The 23,260-nt window shown below is 48.7% G+C and overlaps 1 protein-coding gene across 7 annotated transcripts in view; it reads right to left on the bottom strand.

Annotated features, from left to right (window-relative positions):
- Positions 1–23,260, bottom strand: part of LOC119437595 (E3 ubiquitin-protein ligase parkin-like) — a 201,664-nt gene that overhangs the window by 128,803 nt on the left and 49,601 nt on the right. For all 7 annotated transcript variants that reach the window (XR_007465206.1, XR_007465205.1, XM_049660737.1 and 4 more), the window contains exons 4-5: positions 17,345–17,544; positions 5,671–5,801 (exon numbers count right to left, since the gene is read on the bottom strand). Coding sequence is in view for 5 of the 7 variants with exons in the window: in XM_049660737.1 (XP_049516694.1) it covers positions 5,671–5,801; positions 17,345–17,544 (331 nt within the window). In the remaining 2 variants the exon portion in view is untranslated. The remainder of the gene's footprint in view (positions 1–5,670; positions 5,802–17,344; positions 17,545–23,260) is intronic.

The following is a 23,260-nucleotide window of genomic DNA, read 5'->3' as shown; positions in this document are numbered from 1 at the left end:
GTAATCGTCTTTGGAACCATCTCGCAGCAGCTCTGTTGCCGATTTCTTCAGCAGCGGCTATGATCTTCAGTTTCTGTTTCACTGTAAAAGACTGCTGCCGAGACACACTCGTGATGCCTAAACAAGGCTGGCCAACTGTGCAAACTGGGCTTACAAGAAACGGCACCTGACTCATGCGAAAAGCATGCGAAAAGCATCTAACCAGACTATGGATGTGGATCTGGCTATAACCTGTGTTGGCTTCTTATTGGCTTAACACACGTCGATGTCGATAGGCATGCGGACAACGCGGACTCTGCACGGTAGGCTGCGCTTGCCGTGAAGCCGACCCCCACTCCTCCCTTCGCGAATCTTCGCAGATAACCCGCACCCCCACTTTTTAAGCAATTTTCCCCAATTTTTGGTGCGGGTCATATGCGAGAAAATACGGTATTGGTTGGCGCGGACAATCTATCTCGCGCGGCAAGTTGCAAACAAGCGAAGGGTGGCGTGACTGCCTCGCTAATTGGGAGATTGCGAGAGGCAGCGCATGGGAGACGTGTGAGTGCGATTCAGAGCAGCCACCGCAGACAGACCTCTGGTCATGCAGCGCTTGTTTTGATGGCGTCATCGGTGAACAGACAACGCGCGGTACTGTGGCGCTATCTTGAAGCGATCATTGCCACAAAAAGCCCCATACACACTAGCGTTGAAATGCGCGTGGCGCGCCGCCGACGTTAAAATGCAGCTGGGGCAGGGCGGCCACACCAACTGACGGCGAGCCACTGCGGCAGTCACGTGACAGCATGAAAATCTTGCCTCCTCTTTGTACGTACAAGATGTCGCGTGCTTTTTCCTTTGTCTGCTGACCAGTCAGTGCTGTGTTTACATTCTTCGTCCTTCATTTTTAACGCGAGTCATGTCTTATGAAGATGATGACATCGTTGCCACTGATCGCAATCATGTTGGTGTGCTCTCTTCTGTTGTGGCGTCGCCGCGTTCCAAAGTCAAGGAAAATGAGGTACTGAGTGTCGCCTCCATGTCCGTGTATTCAGGGTCCGTCATGTCATACAGATTCGAATATGGCGCACTGTCTTCAAAAACCTTTCCATCGGGACGTCTCGGTTTAGCCTCATCATTGAAAAAACAATCTCAAACCATGACAATTGAAACAAGCATGAACGAGAGCAAACTAAGCAAAACAAACAAATGCGAGCGAGAGCTGACGCGAGCAGACGAAACAAGCGGTCCGGCTGAGACCAGATACGAGTACGCATCGAGCAGTCGGGCGGGTGCGCATGACACCAGTTTCCTGCGCGCCCGTCACTGAAGGGGCCGCTCTCATTGGTCTCCGCCGTTCGCGACTCACATTTATCATCTGCCGCTCTGCGTTCGCTCTTTTATGCCGACGCTCGCCACAGGAAAAGGGGCCTAGGCGCCCAAGAGCTGCCTTCTAAAATATACGCCGTCCTATAACGGCTTAACAGAAATCCTGAGACTATCACCCCCTCTAAGGGGTACATAAAGCTTTCAATTTTCTGTAACCTCTGTTCTTTGCATGGCTGTTCTAAACTGGTTTGAAAATTTCAGTCATTTCATTCAATCAATGTAAAACTTCATTATGTTGTTCATATCAGTGGCAGAATACAATGGCTACCCGAACTATGTCACACAAATGTCTGTTTTGAAAGCCCAGCAGAAGCTGGAATTACTACTTTAAGCAAGCCCAGAAATAGTTTTAAGCAAAAAAAATCTCAGTTTTCCCCGAAAAGCGGAATATCGATTGTGATAGCAAAGTAGCAGAGAGCCTTAAAGGATAGTACTTTTATCAGCTGTATCGACTTGTAAACATTCGCTTGCTAACTAAATTAACAAGCATAGTGTCAGTGCACAAAGAAAACATGAACACGTCACAGTCGATGACCACGGACACATGCTGTCGAAACGCTGGCGTGAGGAAACACGGCAGCAGCAGCGAGCGAGATGACCTTCGTGCAGTTGTCTATCGCTTCAACGCAAACTGAGCGCCGAGAACACACAGCACGCACAAAGCTACGAGCCTATAGCACCTGTTGACTCTGCTTCCAACGCAGATTGCTCTCAAGATACGGCCACGTGGTCGCCACTTGCAGGAGGAGTAAAATTCAAAGGAGAACGAAAAAATGGCCACCCGCTATAGATGGTTTGAAACGTCACTTTCGAGACCTTCTGCGCCGCTCACGGACACACTGTGCCATCGGACGTGAAAGAGGGGAAACTATATTTTTGTTTTCTAAGCAGTTTGCTTTTTTCCCGGCAAGCGGTGATTTTTAAACGTGCGACGAAGTTTCGCGATCGTCAAAGCAGAATGCAAAAATGTCAGACTCCAGAAACGGCGCGCGCGCTTCTGGAGATCGCAGTTATCGCGATTCCGCTGCCTCTGCAGCTGATCTGATCGATACATCGAATAGCAGCGAGTCAGAGGACGCCGACTTTTTGTCGGACTTTGAGTCTGAAAGTGACGACGACATAAGCCAGCCTGGAACATCAGCGGCCGCCGCCTGGTACACCCAACTGTAGTGTTTGCAGTTAAATTTTTATAGCGAAATACTTGTTGAATGAAAAATTTTTATTTTTTCGGAGATAGGCGGCAATATATTTTGTATATCTCATAATTTTCATAACATTTTTTTCTTAGTAGATACAAGCGTGTTTTTACAATATTTTTTATGACACATCTCGTTAATAAAACTTTTATGCGTGAAAAGTGCATTCACTTCGCTTTCTGTTTATGTATTACATTAAGTATTAAATATCCTTCAGAAAAAAACATGTACATGTGTACAAAAAACATGTACACCGTAACATACAAAAAACACCTATTTTCCCCATGGTAGGGAAAGAGTTAAACTGCTGTCAGGAAGTGAAATAACAATCAGGTACTAATTAATGGCCACGAAATCACATACACATTAAAACGAATGTTCATCACAGAATTTCTAAGAGCATGATGAGATTGAACTTAAGCAAATGCGACTGCAACTTTGAACGTGGTTGCACACATTTGGATGCAGATGGCATGATCGTGGTGTAAGTCACAATCACGATTTATAACTGCACATGTTCATGGCTTATCTATGACCATGGCAGAGCTGCTCATACAACTTTTGATTATGATCTGCTACTAACAGGGATTGAAGTGACCAAGGGTGTTTTAGAGCAGCTTTGGGAGCAGCAAATTTGGCCCATTGGAGCAGGTTTGGAGCAGGAAAGTATCGTTTGGAAGCCGAGGATACGCGTTTTTTGGAGCATGCTAGGTAACGATCAACATGACTGAAAAACAGACAAATCAAGTTGTCCTTTATTTGACTTTGCAGAACACTATTAGGTTACGGCGAATCAGTCCTGTGGAAGCCCGCAAGGTAGAGGAAAGTTCACTAATGGGAAAAAATGTCATACACCCGACAAAGGGAACCCATATGCACTCTTCGGAAACCACTATTAAGTTACCTACCAGACGTGCCAACTAAATGTGGCCAAGAAAAAGAAAATAACCAAGCAACTTATGAAAACATCACCTGTTGTATGATCCTAGCCTCATACATTCACCATAATGACCAACTACTCATATAACTCAGGATCATGACAAATTACTACACACGATACAGTAAAATCTCATTAGAAGAGACACGGTTACAAGAGACACTTGGTTATAAGAGACATTTGAAAATGGTTTGGTTGGTTTTCCTATGTTCGACATGTTAACAACATTGCATATACGAGACATGGTTACAATTAAGAGACACATGGTGTACAACTAAGAGACACTTGGTTACTAAAGGCAACTTTTTTTAGGTCCCTAGAGTAAATTCCTCACTATTTAGAAGAGAGACAACCCAGACACGCTCCCGCAACGTGGCCGACGCGTACCAACCGGTATGCGCTGCAATTTTCATTCCCTTGGCTCGATTCTGTTCCGTTCCACAGCCAGATGTCATTCCTCGCAAAGTTGCGACTACAAATTGCACTGAATTTTATGTCATTATGCTTTTATAATCGCTGTCGTGCTCCCACACCGACTCTGTGACAGAGTACCATTGAGTTGGATTTCCGTCGCAGCGCCTGCGGCGCTGGTCGCTTTGTATGCCGGTAGTCAAACTCCGGAGCCATCGCCATGTTTCAGTGAGACAACTCTGTTCGAATTGTCGGGAGCCGAACAGCACCAAGCGGATGCGGGCGGATGCGAGACCGGCCCGGTTATCTTGCTGTGAATCTTTGCCATGTCAGGACTTTGCACGTCGCTCTTGGCTTGCATTTTATTTTGTGCAGCTATCGCTCCGTCCGCAGTTTGCATCCCCCCACCCCGCTTACTAGGTTGCGCGGAACTGAACATCGGAAGGGGAGCCATCATAAAAGCATGGTCGTGCCGAGTCTAAAGACAGCTGACATTAAAAAAATTGGAGCACGCTTAGGCTTCACCTTTAAGAGTGGAACACGATAGCGTTATCGGGCCCCGTTCGCACCGCATTTTTCTTTGAGTAGGGCTTCACTGCAATGCAGAACGTCGAACGTCAGCTTACAAATACCAAGCTTACACCGATCCCCTTAAAGTCGGCTTCACTTTTAAACAGAAATGCATAGCTGGGAAGACGTTTTTCCAGGGGCAATATAAGTCGTCTTATATTAAAATGTGAAGGCCCCAGGACCTTTTTTTATTATTTCATTAATTGTTTGCTATTGCCCCGATGCATGCACGTGTCCAAAACGCATTAGGCAGGCGAAGTCCCAATTTGACTTGCCGAGGATGCGGCGCCATTTGGATATGAATTTCGCAACTAACCTACCCGAGCTACTGGAAAAGGGGTTTGTGTTTGAGTTTCCTCGTAGCAGAATTATGTTTTCTCGTACATTAAAATTACAATCCAATGCCACCATGTCTGAAGGTTGTGGTTAAGTCGTACTTAAGCATTTTTCTGATGGATTACAATGCGAGAAATTCAATTTTTGTTCAATAATACCTTGCGCCACATGGAGGGCCTGCGCGGTCGGGGTGGTTCGGGATTATTTTCTCCTTCACACCTTGTGCCATGCACGCTCTCTGCCACGGGCGCCGATGCCGGATTTTTCTGTGACATGGGGCCCTTAACACTATCGCGTTAAAAAAGAAAGAAAAACGAACGTGAACACATCTCGTGTTATTTTCACCTGTGAGCGGACCTTACACTCCCCAGGAGTTTTACGGTACAGAGAAGCTGTGCGCCGTTTGTGCACACGGCTAGCACGTGGCCGTATTAATCAGGGTTCCGCAGATGAAATTCTCTTCCTGGCTCATTTGTATCGCCGTGTAAATGGTGTGCATACTTTTTTTTTTTGGGGGGGGGGGGTCTCTTGTAATGCACTCCCACCTTAAACATAATCGAACAAATGCGGTATGTCGCCCTCATGACGTAGGTACGACGCAAGTACGTACAACAGTAGATGTGTAGTACGTAGATGTGTTTAAACACACTTTGATTCTGATGTATAATAAAGTGATCTAGTCCAACTGCTCAGTGTTTTTAGGATTTTTGGTTATAAGAGACCTTGGTTACGAGAGACATGTTTGCCGGGTCCCTTGAGTGTCTCTTGTAATGAGGTTTTACTGTAATGGCATAACTATGATAATAGCTTAACTGCTAATATGACTCACGATCAAGGTCTACAAGTACTCACCAGGGCAGGGAAGTGTCCAGCCCAAGGTTGGGTGCTGGACAAAGCCACGCTCGTCAAGTCGGCTGTGGCAATAGGCCCGAAAACAGTCCAGGCAGATGACGTGTGCACACTTGAACACCAACACAAGCTGGCTGCATGGTACAGCACAATGCAAAGGACACTAGAGTGACAAGATGGTAAAATAGCAAACAAAAAACAAAGCTGCAATACATGCCAATCAGGGTCACTTATAAAAACAGTTGTCTAATGGCATCAGCATGAAGAAATATGGTGGCTGATTTTTAAAAGTTGAATGAAAAGTTAACGGACAATATTTTTTGTTTTGCTTCACAAGCAGACACAAACACTGTTAATGCACATTTACAAAGAGCTGTTACTTTACACCACAAGATCATCATCACAATGAAATATAAAAGTTTAAAGAAAGTGTATCGGACATGCGTACTGATAAAAGCAGAGCGGATGTGCATCAGTGATGCGCAGTATGTTCAGCGTGCTCGCTCGTGCCTTTATAAGCTGTGGCTCAACAAACGTGGTCATTCTTGCACTCACGATGATGCTGTTAGCGTCATCCCTGTTTCCCTGCTGGCAGCGTCGGCAAAGTTTCGCCCGAAAGGCGCAGCTTCAATTGCAATAGCAAATTAGTAGAGAGCTATTCGGAGTAGGGATAGTAGTTTCATCGGCTGCATAAACTTGGACGCATCCGCTTACTAACTGAATTAACAAGCATGGTGTCAGCGCGCACAAGCAAACATGAATAGATCACACTGAATGACTGCAGACGACGACTGTCAAAATGCTGACAGCAAGCGCAGCCGCCAAAGCGGGCAAGGTCCGTGTGGTCTATCGCTTCAAAGGAAACTGAGCGGCAGATGCACAGCGCATACAAAGGTCAGAGCCATGTAGAGATAAGAGACGGTGCGGGCGACGGCCACAGCCGGGCGAAAGTACGAACGCAGTTGGCAGAGTAGAAGCTGCGCCCCCCCCCCCCTCCTTCCCTCCCCGTGCTGCCTTCCCGCTTTCTTGCTGTTGCGTGGGAGATTGAGTGGCAAGTTCCCCTTACGCCCGGTTGCAAGATACGCCTTTGGTGCTGGAGCACAGCGTCGCCCCGCCTGCCTCCCTCCCTCCCTCCCTCCCTCCCATACCTCCCATACCTCCCATACCTCCCATACCTCCCATACCTCCCATACCTCCCATACCTCCACGGCCTTTCGCGCGACGGTCGCGTTTGCTTTCCGCCGTGCGTTCGCTCTCCGTGATAGCGCGCAGGGGGATTCGCTCGCGCATACGGCGCGCGGCAACGATTTTATCGCCCTTGGAATCTATACGGAACCTCACAGCGACGGCAGAAATCCGGTTGAAGTGTCCATATAATTGATATCGCAATAAAATCAGCTTCACCGCAATACAGCAGTGTTACAGAGTCAAGCATAAGCAATGTATTGCGGTGAAGCATACCAAGAATGGGAAGGGGTCACTGTCACATGGCATGTCACATAACAGCATGTATTCTTTATTTACACACGCATGCAGCCATCGTGTCCTGTCGCAATACGAGCACCAATATGCATAATAAGTGTACTGGGCTATTTCACAGCTATTCTGAATGTGCCTGTGGTGATTTGGACCAATGGGATCAGTAAAAAGCATGCATTCATTTTTTTTAGACTATGGAATTTTTGAGACATTTTCACAGCCCCTAGGGGGAAGATCACAAATTTTTCTTTAAAGCTTGCCCCAAACACACACTTTGTGTGGGATATGCACTTTATTAACGATGGTTCTACGTTTAGATGTGACACACAGTAAACTTGGAACAGCAAATACTGACACAGTGACATTTTAGACGACAGTGACATTGCTGTTGCCAATGTGGCCTGCTTCAGCAACTGGTTTGTACAAACTTGCTCGAAGCAAGTACAGATCTGGCATCCTTTTACCATCAGACCAAATGAAGGTTTAGAGACCAAAGAGAGAAACGTTATTAACAGAATGTATTTTTCGTAAAACTAGACGCAACATTTCTAATATTGTAAAAACAGCAGAACATAAGCTTTACAGATAATTTGGGAGACTTGGCAGGGATGCAGCAGATAAGCGCTCCATCGAGCATTGCCAGAAAGTGTAGCATTGCCATTTTCAAGTCCACATAAGCCAACTCTTCAAAAAGTGATCATGTCATCCAGGCCTTGCTATTGTTCCTGTAGTGGCAGGGCAGGTGGCGGATATTTTTGAAGCAGCGCGGGTTCTGAAATTTTCCGATAACCCAGGGTTTTATCAATTCAGAGCCATCCGAGCTGCAGCACAGCAGCTCTGTTCCTTGCTGCATTTTCCTCCGTGACAAGCCTGACCTTTTAGGCTCGGTGTCTTGGATGGCTGTACCTTAAAGAAAAGGCCTGCTTCATCGGCACCGAAGATGTCCCTGGGTTCGTAGTCGCTGATAATGGATGCTACGGTCCCTTTCCAGGTGTCGACGGTTGCTGTGTTGACACTTGCAACCTCTCCATTCACTGTTCGGTAGCATACCCCATGACTCTTTTTAAAGCGGTCAATCCATACATTTGACGCACAAAAACTGTCGATGCCCAGCTTGTCGGCAATCTCAAGCACTTTTTCTCGCAAGATGGTGCCGTCGAAGTTCACTCCTGCGGCCCTCGCTTGTTTAAACCTTTTGAAAATGGCCTCATTAAGCTGCATGTCCTCCAAACCCCGGGCTTGCTTGGATCTGCCAGCGAAGTCTAGAGCATTGTCTTCAATTTTGCTCCTTTTTGCAACAATGGAGTAGAGAGTTGAAGGCGTTAGTCCGAGTTCCTTCGTTATGCACACCCTCTTCCGCGTCAGGTTTTCTTTCACAGCGCGGAGAATGTTCAACTTATCTTGCAGCGAATGTGCTTTTCGTTTTATTGATGCCATCCTGGTGGAAGACTACGCTTCCATGGTACTCAAACAAAGATGGCTGAGACTGCAGCCAAATGACTTGTTTCTGTACGTCCGCGCGGCCTGAAGGAGATGACGGGTGACGAAGCAAGGAAGCCACTACACACAGTCAGCCACGTTGACAGCAGGAGCATTTGGCACGGCGGCAGGCAGGCAACTGGGAGCATCGGAGTTATAAAAGAATGTCGAAGCAGAAGGATGAAGCTTACACAACCATTTTGCGTGACGACTCGCAACACGAAGGCAGTGCGAGAAAACTGCGGGAAGCTTGGACGAACCGCTTGGATGCGATAACGATGATGATGAGTACTGTATGTCGAGTGATGGTGTGTGCACTGATGCACTTGTAGAGCTGGCACACACAGTCAATGGATTGAAAACGAAAGTACGTTGGCACAACGTAGATAGTTTCATGTGGGACTCCCCAGAACTTGTGCATACGGCCAAAGGCGTGAAGACGAAAGCACGAAGCACCTGCAGCCGACTTGACAAAAGTATGTACGTCAAACGACAAAAGAAATCCTTTTGCACGGTACTCCGTAGACCTGGAGGCAGCGCGCTGTCTGCCACATGAAAAAGAAACTGTGCCACACAGTGATGCGGGTGACGCAACGTACAGTATCGGTGCAAGACTCGGTAACTTAATATTTCGCCGTTTTTAGGGTGATGAAAGCTCATATCAAGAAAAGTTATTTTGCACGCTGAAGATAGCTACGTCGCATCCTTTTTGCGTGCCCAAAACCTGTGTCTGTGAATGGTGCAAACAAAGGAAGGAGATCTTCGGCTGCACGTCGACCACGAAAAGTTTCTACGGGCTGAAAAGTGGAAAATATCTGGACCTTGACGACAAGCTTGCACACGTTCTGAAGCAGCTCCGTGTAGACCGAGCTTGTCAAGGTAATAGCCCTTGAATCGGCACGCGATCAGGACGTATCTATCAGTGACCTTAAAGCCAGCAAAACTGGATCACTGAAGGAAAGGAAATGTCAGCAGAATAAATTTCACATTCTACGTGGGTGTATTGAGCTTGTCCTTTTTTTTTTTTCAGATCGTCAACATAGGGACATGCCATAGTTTTAAACAATCTTGTAAGACTACGTTCAGGTGCATTTTTATCTCCAACTTTCGAAAATTGGGTGCGCGTTACATTCGCTTAAATATGATATAAGCAGATGCTGCGCTTTGCACTTTTACGCTGCACTCTTTCTAGTCTGTGGGCACTGATCGAGCTACCTTGCCTAAATTGCGTCAGGGTGCGGCCGTTAACCTTTTTGATAGGTCCAAGTTCATGTGGAGAATTGGGTTTGTATGCGTCATTTAGAAGCGCTGCGATTCGATTTTTAGCGAATGATACCATTATACAGTTGAATCTCGATAATTCGAACTCGAACGGGCCCGAAAAGTTGTTCGAATTAAAAGAATTTTGAATTAAAGGAAGGACTTATTTTTGAAGTATTAGAGCACCATAGCATGATGTACGAAGAGTGTGAGTCGATAAATATCATGGCGCGCAAGCACATAGTGAGCGAGGGCCACGAAACTGCCCACGTCGGCCAACGGTCGCTTCCCGATAATGGCAGAAAACGAAACTTCAGGGAGCGGGCGGTGCCGGCACGGCGATGGGCGCGCGAGTGGACCGTCGAAGGTGAAGGAGGAGGGCAGCAAGGAAGCGGATTTGGCCTTGGTGGAGTGTACTAGAATACGGTCGAGTGGGACGAGCGGCTGGGGCGGCGCATGCTTTGCAGTGAGGCCCCCGATGTGGAAAAATACTGTGGCGGCGCTGCGGTCGAAGTGGATTGGGCCGCATCAAGGTCGCGCCGTTGGAAACTGCTGGCGATACTGCTCAGCAGGGTCATCCGTACTACTTCGCGCACTGGTATTTGCGTTCAGACCAATCAAATTGGGTATGACGTGTATTTATGCCTTAAGAATAAATTCTTTTCCTTTGTCTTCTTCATTTATTTTTTTATTATTTTCTAATGCCGCTCGGTGATTGCGCGTGCATTGTGGCTGCAGTGTCGTCTTTCATTCTACCATGTTATTGTACGGTTCCCTTTGCAGAAAAAATCTTTTTCTCGTTCTTCAAGCAGCATGTATATCTCGTGTGTATTGTTACGCATATAGTTTTCTATCAGTAGGTCTTGCGAAACGCAGACGAAGCAACATATGTAACCTTCCTGCTTGCCGCTTCAAAGAAGTAAAGCATATCTGCCCCATCCGGCGCCTTGTACTTAGATTTACGGGAAGCATTGGTATAGATTTAAAAAAAACAGTAAACTGCAGTACAACATTCCATTCAAGTTTCCGCCTTTCTCGCGTAACAGAATGCGTAGTAATTGGTACGGGGTCATTTATTGCAGTCGGACCTCGAGTGCCGAAAACGATTTTAGTTAGGCATTCAATATACTAATCTTTGACCGGAAGTCGTATGTGGAATTTTTTTTTCCAGTTGATAATTCAAAAAAGAAAAAAAAAAAAAAATCCTGCGCGGTAGCCTAATTAGTGCCTATATCGTGGATACGGCGTTGCGCTGCTAATTCTGGAGCTCGCGGGTTCAATCCATGCAGGTCGCAGAATTCGATGGGAACGAAATGGAAAGACTCGTGTACTTCTATTTAGGTGCGTGTTAAAGAACGCCAGGTGGCAAAAACTAAACCGGGTGCCTCATAATCATATCGTGGTTTTGCCACGTAAAACCCAAGAATTTTCTTATATTAAAAAAAGAAAAAAGCAGGTGGCTGCGTTCTTCAGCTTATTTCTGGGGGTATAAACAACATAATTATTCTCAAGTCTGATTTCCGAGAAAAACATGTTACGCTTATCCTATATTTCATGCGTAAATGTAATGTCGTTCCCAAATGTATGACCGCTCAACTCTGCAGCTTGTATATTATAAACGGCTGCGTTCAGTTATCCGGTGCACTATCATAATGACCACAATGAAACAATTAAAGGAACGGCATGTCTCACATACACGTAGAGATATGTGCAGATCTGTTGCATTCGTTGAAGAAGTGTGATACCACATGGGGCACTCAGTTTTAACGGGTTGCAAACATGGTGAGACTGTCAAAAATTCTGGTCTGAATCAAGTTAGCCGACTTAAAGGCTGCCCCCAAACGGGGCGTTTATATTGAATTAGAGCTAGGAACTTTTTAAGCAGGACTTATTAACACCCGTCCGGTAATTCTCTCAGGAACTGCGCCTCTGCGCAACAGCCACGACTCTCCGGCAGCAAAATCATTCGAAATAACAGCCCGCACTTGCATGCAGTCACTCACTTTTCAGATTTCAATAGTGCTGTTATGCGTTACATTCGAATGGAAATGACTATTCGGCATCGTACAGTATATCAATAACACTTGCACAGACACACACACACACACATATAAGATGGTTTTGCCTGATATGAATATTATTTCTGCGAATGAGAGTTTTATTTACAGTATTCACAAATATGTGTGTTTGTTACTGCAAACACATGTGCTTATTCCCCCCGGTCAGGAGTTCTCACTTTTTCAATTATTGCATTTAGAATATTTGTTATTTTTCCCTTACATATATATATATCGTAAATATATATGTCTATGTACCCTTTGATTTAATTACCTAGAAATACATTGTTCATTCTTCGCACCACGCAGTTAATAAACCTGGTTTATTTCACTCTAATATTGTTTCTTCGATCATTGTCCCTGATCAATATCCACCAACAAGAAGCGCGTGTAAAATGACACGATATCAATAATAAAATTTTCTTGCGTAGCCTTCATGGTGCGGAGAATACCAGTTACTTTTAGAGGACAGTGGTAAAAACTACATTTGGCACCGGCTGTAAAGAGTCATCGGCACACCGAAGCAACTAAACCATTAAAAAAATGTACTGTACAGAGGTTCTGCGAGAAAAACTGGCTGTCCGCCAGCGTCCGCATAGCGAACGCGTGCTCGCTAGCAGACGACGCGCTTGACAACGACAGAAAAATTGAAGACGTCGCGTTGTATAATCTATGCCTCAAATATATATGTTTGGCAAAATGGTGTAAACAAAGTTTCAGTTGAAATAAAGCGCTATTTTAAAAGCGTACTATGCGCAATCGGCCTCGGCGCCCGCCGCCAAAGTACACTGAATATGCCGCGGAGCGTGTCTCCGCCCCAATCCAGTTCGCTCGCAGCGCCCTCGCACTATTTTTCCACACGCGGCGCCTCAGCGGCAGAGCGCCGTTCAGCCCACTCGACCATTGTCTAGTACACTCTAGCCTTGGCAACCCCGTCGCTTCGATGGCAGTGGCTTCGGTGGCTCCCCTCGCGCTCCCTCTCAACTCCCTCGTAGGTCCCTCACCTTTGACTGTCTCCGTGGGCGCCCGTCGTCGTGCCGGCGCTGCCGCTCCCGCTGGCCCGGCGCCAGCTTAGCCCGCTCCCTAAAGTTTCGTTTTCTGCCGTTGAAGTGATGATGATGATACACTTTATTAAAATAAAAAGTAAGAGTAGTCGTTGTGGAGAGGGTCCCGCCGGGCACGCCTTTCATCACTGCAGCGATGAAGGTTGCCAAGTACCGCTGAGCCAGCAATAATGCTGCAAGAGTCAACCAAGCAGCCGTAGGGGATAGGTTGGTGGATGTTGGGGGAGAAGGGTGGGGAGGAGAGCAAGACCACAGTATGTGAGAGCCATTGGGATTACCGCCACACCTGTGACATCGCGGAGGTGGCTCTTCCGCGAATGCGCGAAGAAGATGTATACGTGTGGGAGAAAGAAGAGAGCCCGTCTGGGCTTGTCGGATGAGGAGGCCGTGTGCGCGAGATAGACAGTTATAAAGGCGGAGACGTGCGGCGGGCGAGTCGATAGGGCTGGAGAGAAATGGGAGGAGGTCGGGAATCGTGAGCTTGGCCCAGGGAAGTCAGGAGCCTGGCGAGAGTGTCACAGGCGAGCCGGTTAGCCCGTTCGTTCCCCGACAGTCCCGCATGGCCATGTACCCACACGATTTCAACTTGTGTACTCGGACTACTTTGGAGAATGTGTGCCAGAGGGTAGGAAGCACCTACTATCGCATGTAGTTCAGCAAGTGCGGGATCTGTAACCGAGAGGACTTCTCTATGAAGAATAGCATAGCTGCCCGAAAGAACCACTATGGCAGAGCTGAGTGAGGAGACGCTAGCGTCCGTGTAGTAGAAATGACAACGGTTTGGATGAGTGCGGACGAAATGCTGAAAATAGTGGATTCTAGTCGCGCGGCGTTGTGCGTGTATACAGGGATTCATGTTTCGAGGTAATGGCGTGATGCGTAGAAGTGCCGCGCAGGATGACGAAAGTGCCGTGAGGTGGTGGAGGGGGACTTGGAGACAGAGAAGCCGACGTAGGCCAGGATTTGGCGTCCCTGAGTGGTGGTGCTCAGGCGAAATGAGGCGTTGGCCGGCGTGGGCAGTTTAGTTGGCCGGACTAGGCCTCCGCCGTTGCTTCCCTCTGCACCGCAGCACTGGCTGAGACGCAGTAACGGCGACCTTGCCATGTGAGAGAGTGAAATTTCTGCCTTGGTTCTTTTTCTCTCTTTCTATTTTTTTTTTCTCCATGCGGCGTTGAGGGGTCTTGCCTAAGCTTTACGGAGCAAGGCCGGTTGGAGCGCCATGTGATTTGGCGCGCTGCTGAGAGCATTGTCGGTGCGCGGTATGTTCGAATTAACCCTCGCAAATGCTTTCGCGTTCTACCGGGCGTTTTCGCCCATTGGAATACACATAACTTTGACGGGACCACAGCGTCAGTTCGAATAAACCAGAAGTTCGAATGAAGCGTGTTCGAATGAAGCGTGTTCGAATGAACGAGATTCGACTGTACTTATTTTCTAGAACTTCGAATACTTCCAATAGTAAAAGTCTGGCACTAATCGAATCGAATAGCAAGCACTATTGAAAAATGTTTGAAAGTTCGAATATTCGCACACCCCTAGTGGTAATAACGGAGTATAGGTGTGGGCTTTCATCCTGCTCTCTGCAATGGTTCGAGACATTATCAAACACACTGAAGATTATGTCCCAGAGAGTGATGACGACAGACAGTAAGTTACCATTCCGTATTTGTGATGCGCAGGTTCTTTTGTCTAATATTTCTGGCGGTTCTCTGAGGCGGAGCCTCCCAGAACCCAATCGAGGACAAAGCCGTTTGTCGAGAAACACACACACAAACTTTTAATGAAACTAGAAACGAAAATTAACCCATAAAAACAAACACACAAAGATAACATGAAAACACGTAGCTGGAACGCTAATGTTATGAGGCAAGTTCGGGCAGGCTGCGGGTGTGCGTATGCACTACAGTCTCGACGCGGCGAAGCGGAGACGACGAGAGAAGCGTTGTTGGTCTCACCAAAGGTCGCTGTATCGGACCGGCTACCAGAGCGTGGCAGCTCTGGCTCAGAGGAAGAAGACAGGCAGCTCGGCAGCACGGACCGACGGTGGTGACGTTCTGGTCGGGCAGCTGATCGTGGCACTCGGGCTCGTAGCCCGTCAGCTCATGTTCTGCCCACGGACGCAGACGCTCACCGGCCTCGGGCAGCAGCAGTTGACTATCGGGCAGGGTGGCGATGCCCGGGAAGGCAGGCGGCTTGGCAGCAGGGGTTGAGGGCGGCGGCGTTCTGGCCGGGCAGCTGGGCGTGGAGCTCGGGCGCGTAGCCCGACAGCTCTCGTTCTGCCCACGGGCGCAGACGCTTGCCGGCCTCGGGCAGCAGTTCTCGAACGGATGGAGTGGCGGCGCCCAGGAATGGGTTGGCAGGAGGCCCCGGCCGGGTGAAGTCCTGGTGGCTCGGGTCCGAAACCCGACGGCCGTCTTCAACTCCCGATCCGGTGGCCGACCTTCTCCTGGTGCCGCTTCTGGAACTCCTCCCCCTACTGCCAGCGCGGCTCCTTTTTCTGCTGCTCTGGTCGATTCGTCGATTTCTGATTGGCTGCTCGAGGCTCCGTGTTCTTTTGTGATTGGATTGGCTTTTTCTTTTGATTTCTTTTCTTGTGCTGCGTGTTCACGCGCCGGACGGTCTTCGGCGTCGTCGTTTTCGGCGCGGCGCGGTAGAGCGGCGCGCGCTCTCCTTGTCGTCTGCTTCTTGTTTGAAATCCAACGCACCTTGTCGCACACCACAAATATCACCGTCGCGCATCACCGCACCCTGTCGGGCACCACAAAAGTCACCGCATTGTGTCGCGCACTACTCATCACAGTATTGACCTTAACAGTCAAACCTCAATATAACCAAGGTTTACTCGCATCGAAAAGCCTCATTAAATCGTAAATTTCGTTCATTTGAGTTTTGAAGATTTCAGCAGTAAAAATAATTTCCCAAATTCTCATGACAGTCCTGGTGGATAGTATCTTGTCAGTAAGCACTTGTAAACAAATCGCAAGAAGGTCTGGCCATAATAGCGTGATTATGAGCGCCAGCATGGGCAGTGCAGATCGTGCCAAGGGCAATGGATTAGCATGGGTCACGGCGTCCGAGATTTGCAAGTGTTGCGTCACCCACGCCGTAAATCTTGGACGCCAGGGCTGACCATGCTTGGTACCCACAGCCTTCATCAGGTGGCACACACAACCAAAAATGTAAAAGACACAGACATTCGTCCTGGTAGAAATGTGGAGCATTGATGGCGATAGCAAAGAGACAACTACACGAAGTAAGGTTCATAGTTTTATCGGTGTCAAGTGCACTCAGGCAAACATGAACAGATCTCACTCAATGACCACTAACACTTGCTGTCACAATGCGAGTTCACACCGTGTCTTGAGAACTTGAGATTTTGTGACTGTCAATACTAGACGCGCGGGAACACAATGCGCCTCAAGGCACCAACCATCACGTTTGCACTTGGCTTACCTCCAAGATACGGCGTGTGACCTGCGCATGGAAAGCCTTTCAACACAGTGGTGCAGGAAGGGCAGATGGCATCCTGCGCTCCATCTCCCGTGCTTCATCACGTTAGCACGCGTGTGCTGAAGGAATCGTCAACTCGCGCGTTTTTCCGAGCAATCTGAGCTGCTACATGCTCTGCAAGTTGTTTCCCAATGAGACAAACGACACAGCAGCGGTATTGCCTACATACTGTGTCCGGGTGCAAGCGTTTTGACAAACTTTTTATGCAGGAGGACGCGCTTCCAAATAACTTTTGCCTTGGCTGGCATTTTTGTTGTTTTTTTGCGAGATTTATCAGACATACAGGCTCCGAGTACATGCTTAAAAGCTGAAAACTTGGATACCGTCACACGAGATTACTCTGTTAAATCGCGGGGAAAAAAATTTACAGTTTTCATGGAATTAAAATGGTTCGATACATTGCGAATTTCCTTAAATCAAGGTTCATGATATTGAGGTTTGACCGTGAAGGTAAACTATTTAAACTTTGGCTATTTTCGATTTGCACAAACATGCTGCATTTTTTGTTTTATAAAAGTGTGTGTGCATGAGACTTAAACGCACATAGTTAACTGGTATGAACGTGTGAAAAGTGGGTGTGCCTTAGATTCGGCGGCACTTCACTTCAATTGGGTAAATATGGCCAAATAAAACAACGGTGTGTTTGGCGATTTTTTTTCTGCCTTTCATTTTATTTCAACCTGCTGGATGATTTGATCAATGTGATCGGTCCCGCCAAAGGTTTAATTAACATAACTTGACTGTACGAGGTAGCTTTGAAAATGGCATTTTGATATTGGAGGGTTTGCAAGGGTCTCGAACCCTCCTGTGAACGCTGTGCCAGCTCACCTGATGTCCAAGCAGGCCAGACAAGGCACCCGAAGGTAGTTGTAGCGTATCAGTTGCAGCACAATGGGCACCTGATCGTCATGTGAGCCCACCGTGCCTGTGCACTTGAAGAAGAAGCGCGCAGCCCGCACCTCGTGACAGATCTGGCACTGCCCTGACAGCCGGCCCGGTTCGAGTACGTCCTGCCAGCAGGATGGGTCCTGCGCACAATGCAGCCGCTTTTGCATGTCAAGCATGTTTCCAGATGATACTCCAGTTGTGGGACCATCCACTCACCCAGCCGATGTCAGCTGACTTGTGCCTTTCTCACCTTATCGCACAGCCTCTGTTACATTTGGCCTTTCACCAGCCACTTATGCCGTTTTATTGTGAGGATCCCCCACAAGGGGAGGAGGCATTTTGGTGCACTAAATGCTTCCCTCCAAAGCAGTGAGTGCACAACTGTTTTGCCCAATAAAACCATAAATCATGCATGCATGTCGGCTCATATAAGTATCTCTTAAGGGGACCCTGAAACGATTTGGACGATTTTGTACAAATGTCGTTAGGGTAGGTCCTTCTGATCATTAATTGACGCATCCAAGTGCTCCGTGTAAAGCGTGTTATTTATTATAGGGTTTTAAAAATGCACATCGCTACCGATCGCAGCCCGCCACTCGCCTGAGTTTTCAGCCGCCCCTGACCAAGTGACGTAAGGTGACCATATGACGCCAGTAGGGCAAGCTATTCAATTGGCTGCCCAGGGTGCATCATCAATTATTTTTCTAATTTTCTGGTGAACAAACGTTGTTCATAATACAGTATAGACCACTTATAACGTAACTGCTTATAGTGCAGGACCGGATATAGTACGGTCTTTTCAGACTCCCGTTAATTTTCCCATAGCACTCCATGTATATGCATACCGCTTACAGCGCAGCCACGCGAGACGAAATACCGGTTATAATGTGGCTTCAGCGGGAAAATCTCACTGACAAGGGCGGTAGCGAGCACGCTTCTCAACGAGGTGCGCCCACCAATGGGAGAGGAGATCAACGAGGGCGATGCGGAGGAGGAGCATGAGTCCAAAGGCGATAAAATCATCGCTGCACGCCGTATGTGCGAGTGAAAGCGCGCGGGGGACGCACGCCTTCACGGAGAGCGAACGCACAGCGGAGATACAGGCCTATTCTAGCCACTGTAGCAGAGAGCAAGCGCGACTTCCATCGCGCGAAAGGCCGTGGAGGGACAGGAGGGAGGGAGGGTGGGTGACGCTGTGCTGTGGCACCAAATGCGTATCTTGCAGCCGGGCGCAAGGGAAACTGGTGACGCTATCTCCCACGCGAAAGGAGCAAAGCGGGAAGGCAGCACGGGAGGTAGGGAGGGGCGGCTTCTACTCTGCCAACAAACGCGTTCGCGCCTGTGCCGGCTGTCGGTGTTGTCGCGCGCACTGTATCTTGAAAGCGATCTCCACATGGCTCTGACCTTCGTATGGGCTGTGCTTACGCCGCTCAGTTTCCGTTGAAACGATAGACCTCACGAACTTTCGTTCGCTGCGGCGGCCGCGTTTCCCCCGCCCGCGTTTTGACAGTGGTCGTCTGCGGTCATCGCGTCTATTCATGTTTGCTTGTGCGCGTTGACACCACAGTTGTTAATTCAGTTAGTAAGCGAATGTGTCAAGATTATGCAGCCGATAAAACCACTATCCCTATTCCTTATAGCTCTCAACTAATTTGCTATCGCAATTGATGCCTCGCCTTTCGGGCGAAACAGACATTTAAAAAAAAGTTATTACAATGTAGACCGCTTATAACGTAAGTCAACGGAGTCGCGAATATCCGCAGTATAAGTGGTACCGCACTATAACCACAGCAACAATTTTCAAGGCCCGCACATATGCAAAACATGTGCACCGAGGCGCCACGCGTATGCGACAGTCGAGAATGCGGCTAGAACATTTGCATTCAATTTACAGTCGAATCTCGTTAATTCGAACCAAATCATGCGGTGGCGCCTCCGACCGGCATTGCGCCGGCACCGACATAGAGTAAACTTTTAGGAGAGACCCCTCAATGTCGCGTGCGAACAAAAAAAAAGAAAAAAATGCGGCGGAAATTTCACTCTCTCTCAAATGGCAAGGTCGCCGATTCTGCGTTGCGCCGGAACATGCGTGTACGTGCCGATGTCTCAGCCACGCTACCGTAGCCACGCGTAGCAAACCGAGAGTCCCCACATTTCTCTCTCGCACCCACTGCTCCTCGCGCATGCGCAGAAATAGCGGAGAAATCCAATTTTGATGTGAAAGTCGCTGCGGCTACGGCGCAGAGGGAAGCAGCGGCGCTGTCCCAGGCCGGCCAACGCCCGCTTCCCGATAACGGCAGAAAACGAAACTTCGGTGAGCTGTGCCGGGCCGGCTGTAGCGGCGGTGCCTGCACGGCGGCGGGCACGCACGGTGACAGTCGAAAGTGAGGGAGGTACGAGGGAGGGAGAGGGGAGCCACCGAAGCGGCGGAGTTGCCGAGGCGAAATCTGCTTCCCAGCCGCCCTCCTCCCTCACATTCCACGGTCTCCGCGTGCGCCCTTCGCCGTGCCGTGCCAGCGCCGCCCGCTCGCTGAAGTTTCGTTTACTGCTGTTATCGTGAAGCGAGCGTTGGCCGGCCTTGGCAGTTTCGTCGCCCTCGCTCGCTATGCGCGCTGTGATATTTCACGACTCGCACTCAAGATTCTGGTTTCAGCCTCACTGGCTGTTCGTTCGCACCACGTGCCCTTCTCCTCCACTTCGTCTCTTTTTTTTTCTCGAGCACTCCTTGGGGCGCCCGTTTGAGGGGAGCGTTCGCCGTCTCCACTGACTTCTGTACTCCCAGGCAGCCGCACTATAACCGGTATTTCGTTTCCCGCAACTGCAGTATAAGCGATACGTGTATACATAGAGTGCTATGGGAAAATTAACAGCAGTCTGAAAAGACCGCACTATATTCGGTCCTGCACTATAAGCGGTTACGTTATAAGTGGTCTATACTGTACTTTGTCTGCTTCATGCAAAGATCGTGGGTACTTGGACATTAACCTTTCAACGTTCGTAAATTTAAGCGGATGCAAAACTCCCAGTCACACGCTTAGATTCTCGGATACATGCGGCTGCTTGGTCTACATGTTTTGCATACGTGCAGGGCTTGAAAATCGTTGTTTTGGTTATAGTGCGGTACCGCTTATAGTGCAGATATTCACGACTCTGGCGACTTACGTTATAAGCGGTCTACACTGTATTTGGAATGTTGGTTAATTTGTTTCGATAAAAAAAAGTAACACAAAGAGAATACACGACAATTTATCACTACAATCAAGCACTTCTGGCACACAGCAAGTGTTGTCTGCTTGTGTCGCAACGTGCTCCATGTTGACACAAGCTGTTGTTCTGCTAAATTCTGCACGGTCAGTGTTGGTCCCGATCTCTCTTTTCATGAGCACCACGGTGCGCCCTTGCTGTGTTGTTGGCTGCAAACGTAGCAATCGGCGATATGTCAAGCTGCGACATCGTGTCCCTCTGCAAGGCAGCTGACGGGCGGAGTGGCTGCAGCGCATCGGACTGTCGGTATTCGATCGGCATCAGCATCTATACGCGTTTGTGGCCATCACTTCACGCCAAAGGATTAATACCACAATAGAGTTTCGTGTGTCCGGTATTCAGGCAAACGAAAGCGCAAGTGGACTGGGTGTTTTACGGGTTGAGTGGAGGCGCAAACGTGAACGGCTATCACGGTGCAGCCACCTGGTGGCACAGAGCTCAATGCAACACAGAGCTACTATTGCAGTACCCAAGTATATTCTATTTTGCTGCTGGTGTAAATTTTCAGCAGGAGCGTAATCGTGAACACATCGTTGCTTTAAATGTTTGAAATTTTTTATACTTTAGTGGGCACGGCGGACCGAGTGGGCACGGCGGACCGAGTGGGCACGGCGGACCGAGTGGGCACGGCGGACCAACTGCGGGCATGTGGCCTCACAAGCCTTTCCTCTACTTTATGCAGGTGCTCGTTCTTGGTTTGACCGGAGCGACATTTCACCAGAACTGTTCTTCTACTGGATCTACAAGCTGCCAAAATGTGCCTGTTCCTTCCACGTGCTTTCTTAACACGTCAGCAACGATGGAGACTTTTCAAGAAACCCTTTCCTTCCACGTCACGCCAGCTTCGTTCTCGCGCACTGCAACCCTAGCGCCACCTACACATCATGTGACATCAGTGGGCTGCTGTACAAAAGGACGACTGCAGCTACACGATTTCAGTGGGCACGGCGGACCAACTGCGGGCATGTGGCCTCACAAGCCTTTCCTCTGCTTTATGCAGGTGCTCGTTCTTGGTTTGACGGGAGCAACGTTTCACCAGAACTGTTCTTCTACTGGATCTACAAGCTGCCAAAATGTGCCTGTTCCTTCCACGTGCTTTCTTAACACGTCAGCAACGATGGATACTTTTGAAGAAACCCTTTCCTTCCACGTCACGCCAGCTTCGTTCTCGCGCACTGCAACCCTAGCGCCACCTACACATCATGTGACATCAGTGGGCTGCTGTACAAAAGAACGACTGCAGCTACACGATTTCAGTGGGCACGGCGGACCAACTGCGGGCATGTGGCCTCACAAGCCTTTCCTCTGCTTTATGCAGGTGCTCGTTCTTGGTTTGACCAGAGCGATGTTTCACCAAAACTGTTCTTCTACTGGATCTACAAGCTGCCAAAATGTGCCTGTTCCTTCCACGTGCTTTCTTAACACGTCAGCAACGATGGATACTTTTCAAGAAACACTTTCCTTCCACGTCACGCCAGCTTCGTTCTCGCGCACTGCAACCCTAGCGCCACCTACACATCATGTGACATCAGTGGGCTGCTGTACAAAAGGACGACTGCAGCTACACGATTTCAGTGGGAACGGCGGACCAACTGCGGGCATGTGGCCTCACAAGCCTTTCCTCTGCTTTATGCAGGTGCTCGTTCTTGGTTTGACCGGAGCGACGTTTCACCAAAACTGTTCTTCTACTGGATCTACAAGCTGCCAAAATGTGCCTGTTCCTTCCACGTGCTTTCTTAACACGTCAGCAACGATGGATACTTTTCAAGAAACCCTTTCCTTCCACGTCACGCCAGCTTCGTTCTCACGCACTGCAACCCTAGCGCCACCTACACATCATGTGACATCAGTGGGCTGCTGTACAAAAGGACGACTGCAGCCACACGATTTCAGTGGGCACGGCGGACCAACTGCGGGCATGTGGCCTCACAAGCCTTTCCTCTGCTTTATGCAGGTGCTCGTTCCTGGTTTGACCAGAGCGATGTTTCACCAAAACTGTTCTTCTACTGGATCTACAAGCTGCCAAAATGTGCCTGTTCCTTCCACGTGCTTTCTTAACACGTCAGCAACGATGGATACTTTTCAAGAAACACTTTCCTTCCACGTCACGCCAGCTTCGTTCTCGCGCACTGCAACCCTAGCGCCACCTACACATCATGTGACATCAGTGGGCTGCTGTACAAAAGAACGACTGCAGCTACACGATTTCAGTGGGCACGGCGGACCAACTGCGGGCATGTGGCCTCACAAGCCTTTCCTCTGCTTTATGCAGGTGCTCGTTGGTTTGACCAGAGCGATGTTTCACCAAAACTGTTCTTCTACTGGATCTACAAGCTGCCAAAATGTGCCTGTTCCTTCCACGTGCTTTCTTAACACGTCAGCAACGATGGAGACTTTTCAAGAAACACTTTCCTTCCACGTCACGCCAGCTTCGTTCTCGCGCACTGCAACCCTAGCGCCACCTACACATCATGTGACATCAGTGGGCTGCTGTACAAAAGGACGACTGCAGCTACACGATTTCAGTGGGAACGGCGGACCAACTGCGGGCATGTGGCCTCACAAGCCTTTCCTCTGCTTTATGCAGGTGCT

Source organism: Dermacentor silvarum, chromosome 1 (genome assembly GCF_013339745.2).
Source record: "Dermacentor silvarum isolate Dsil-2018 chromosome 1, BIME_Dsil_1.4, whole genome shotgun sequence".
Lineage (NCBI taxonomy): Eukaryota > Metazoa > Arthropoda > Arachnida > Ixodida > Ixodidae > Dermacentor > Dermacentor silvarum.
The sequence above is the reverse complement of the archived record's forward strand: the minus strand, read 5'-3'. Positions and strand labels throughout refer to the sequence as shown.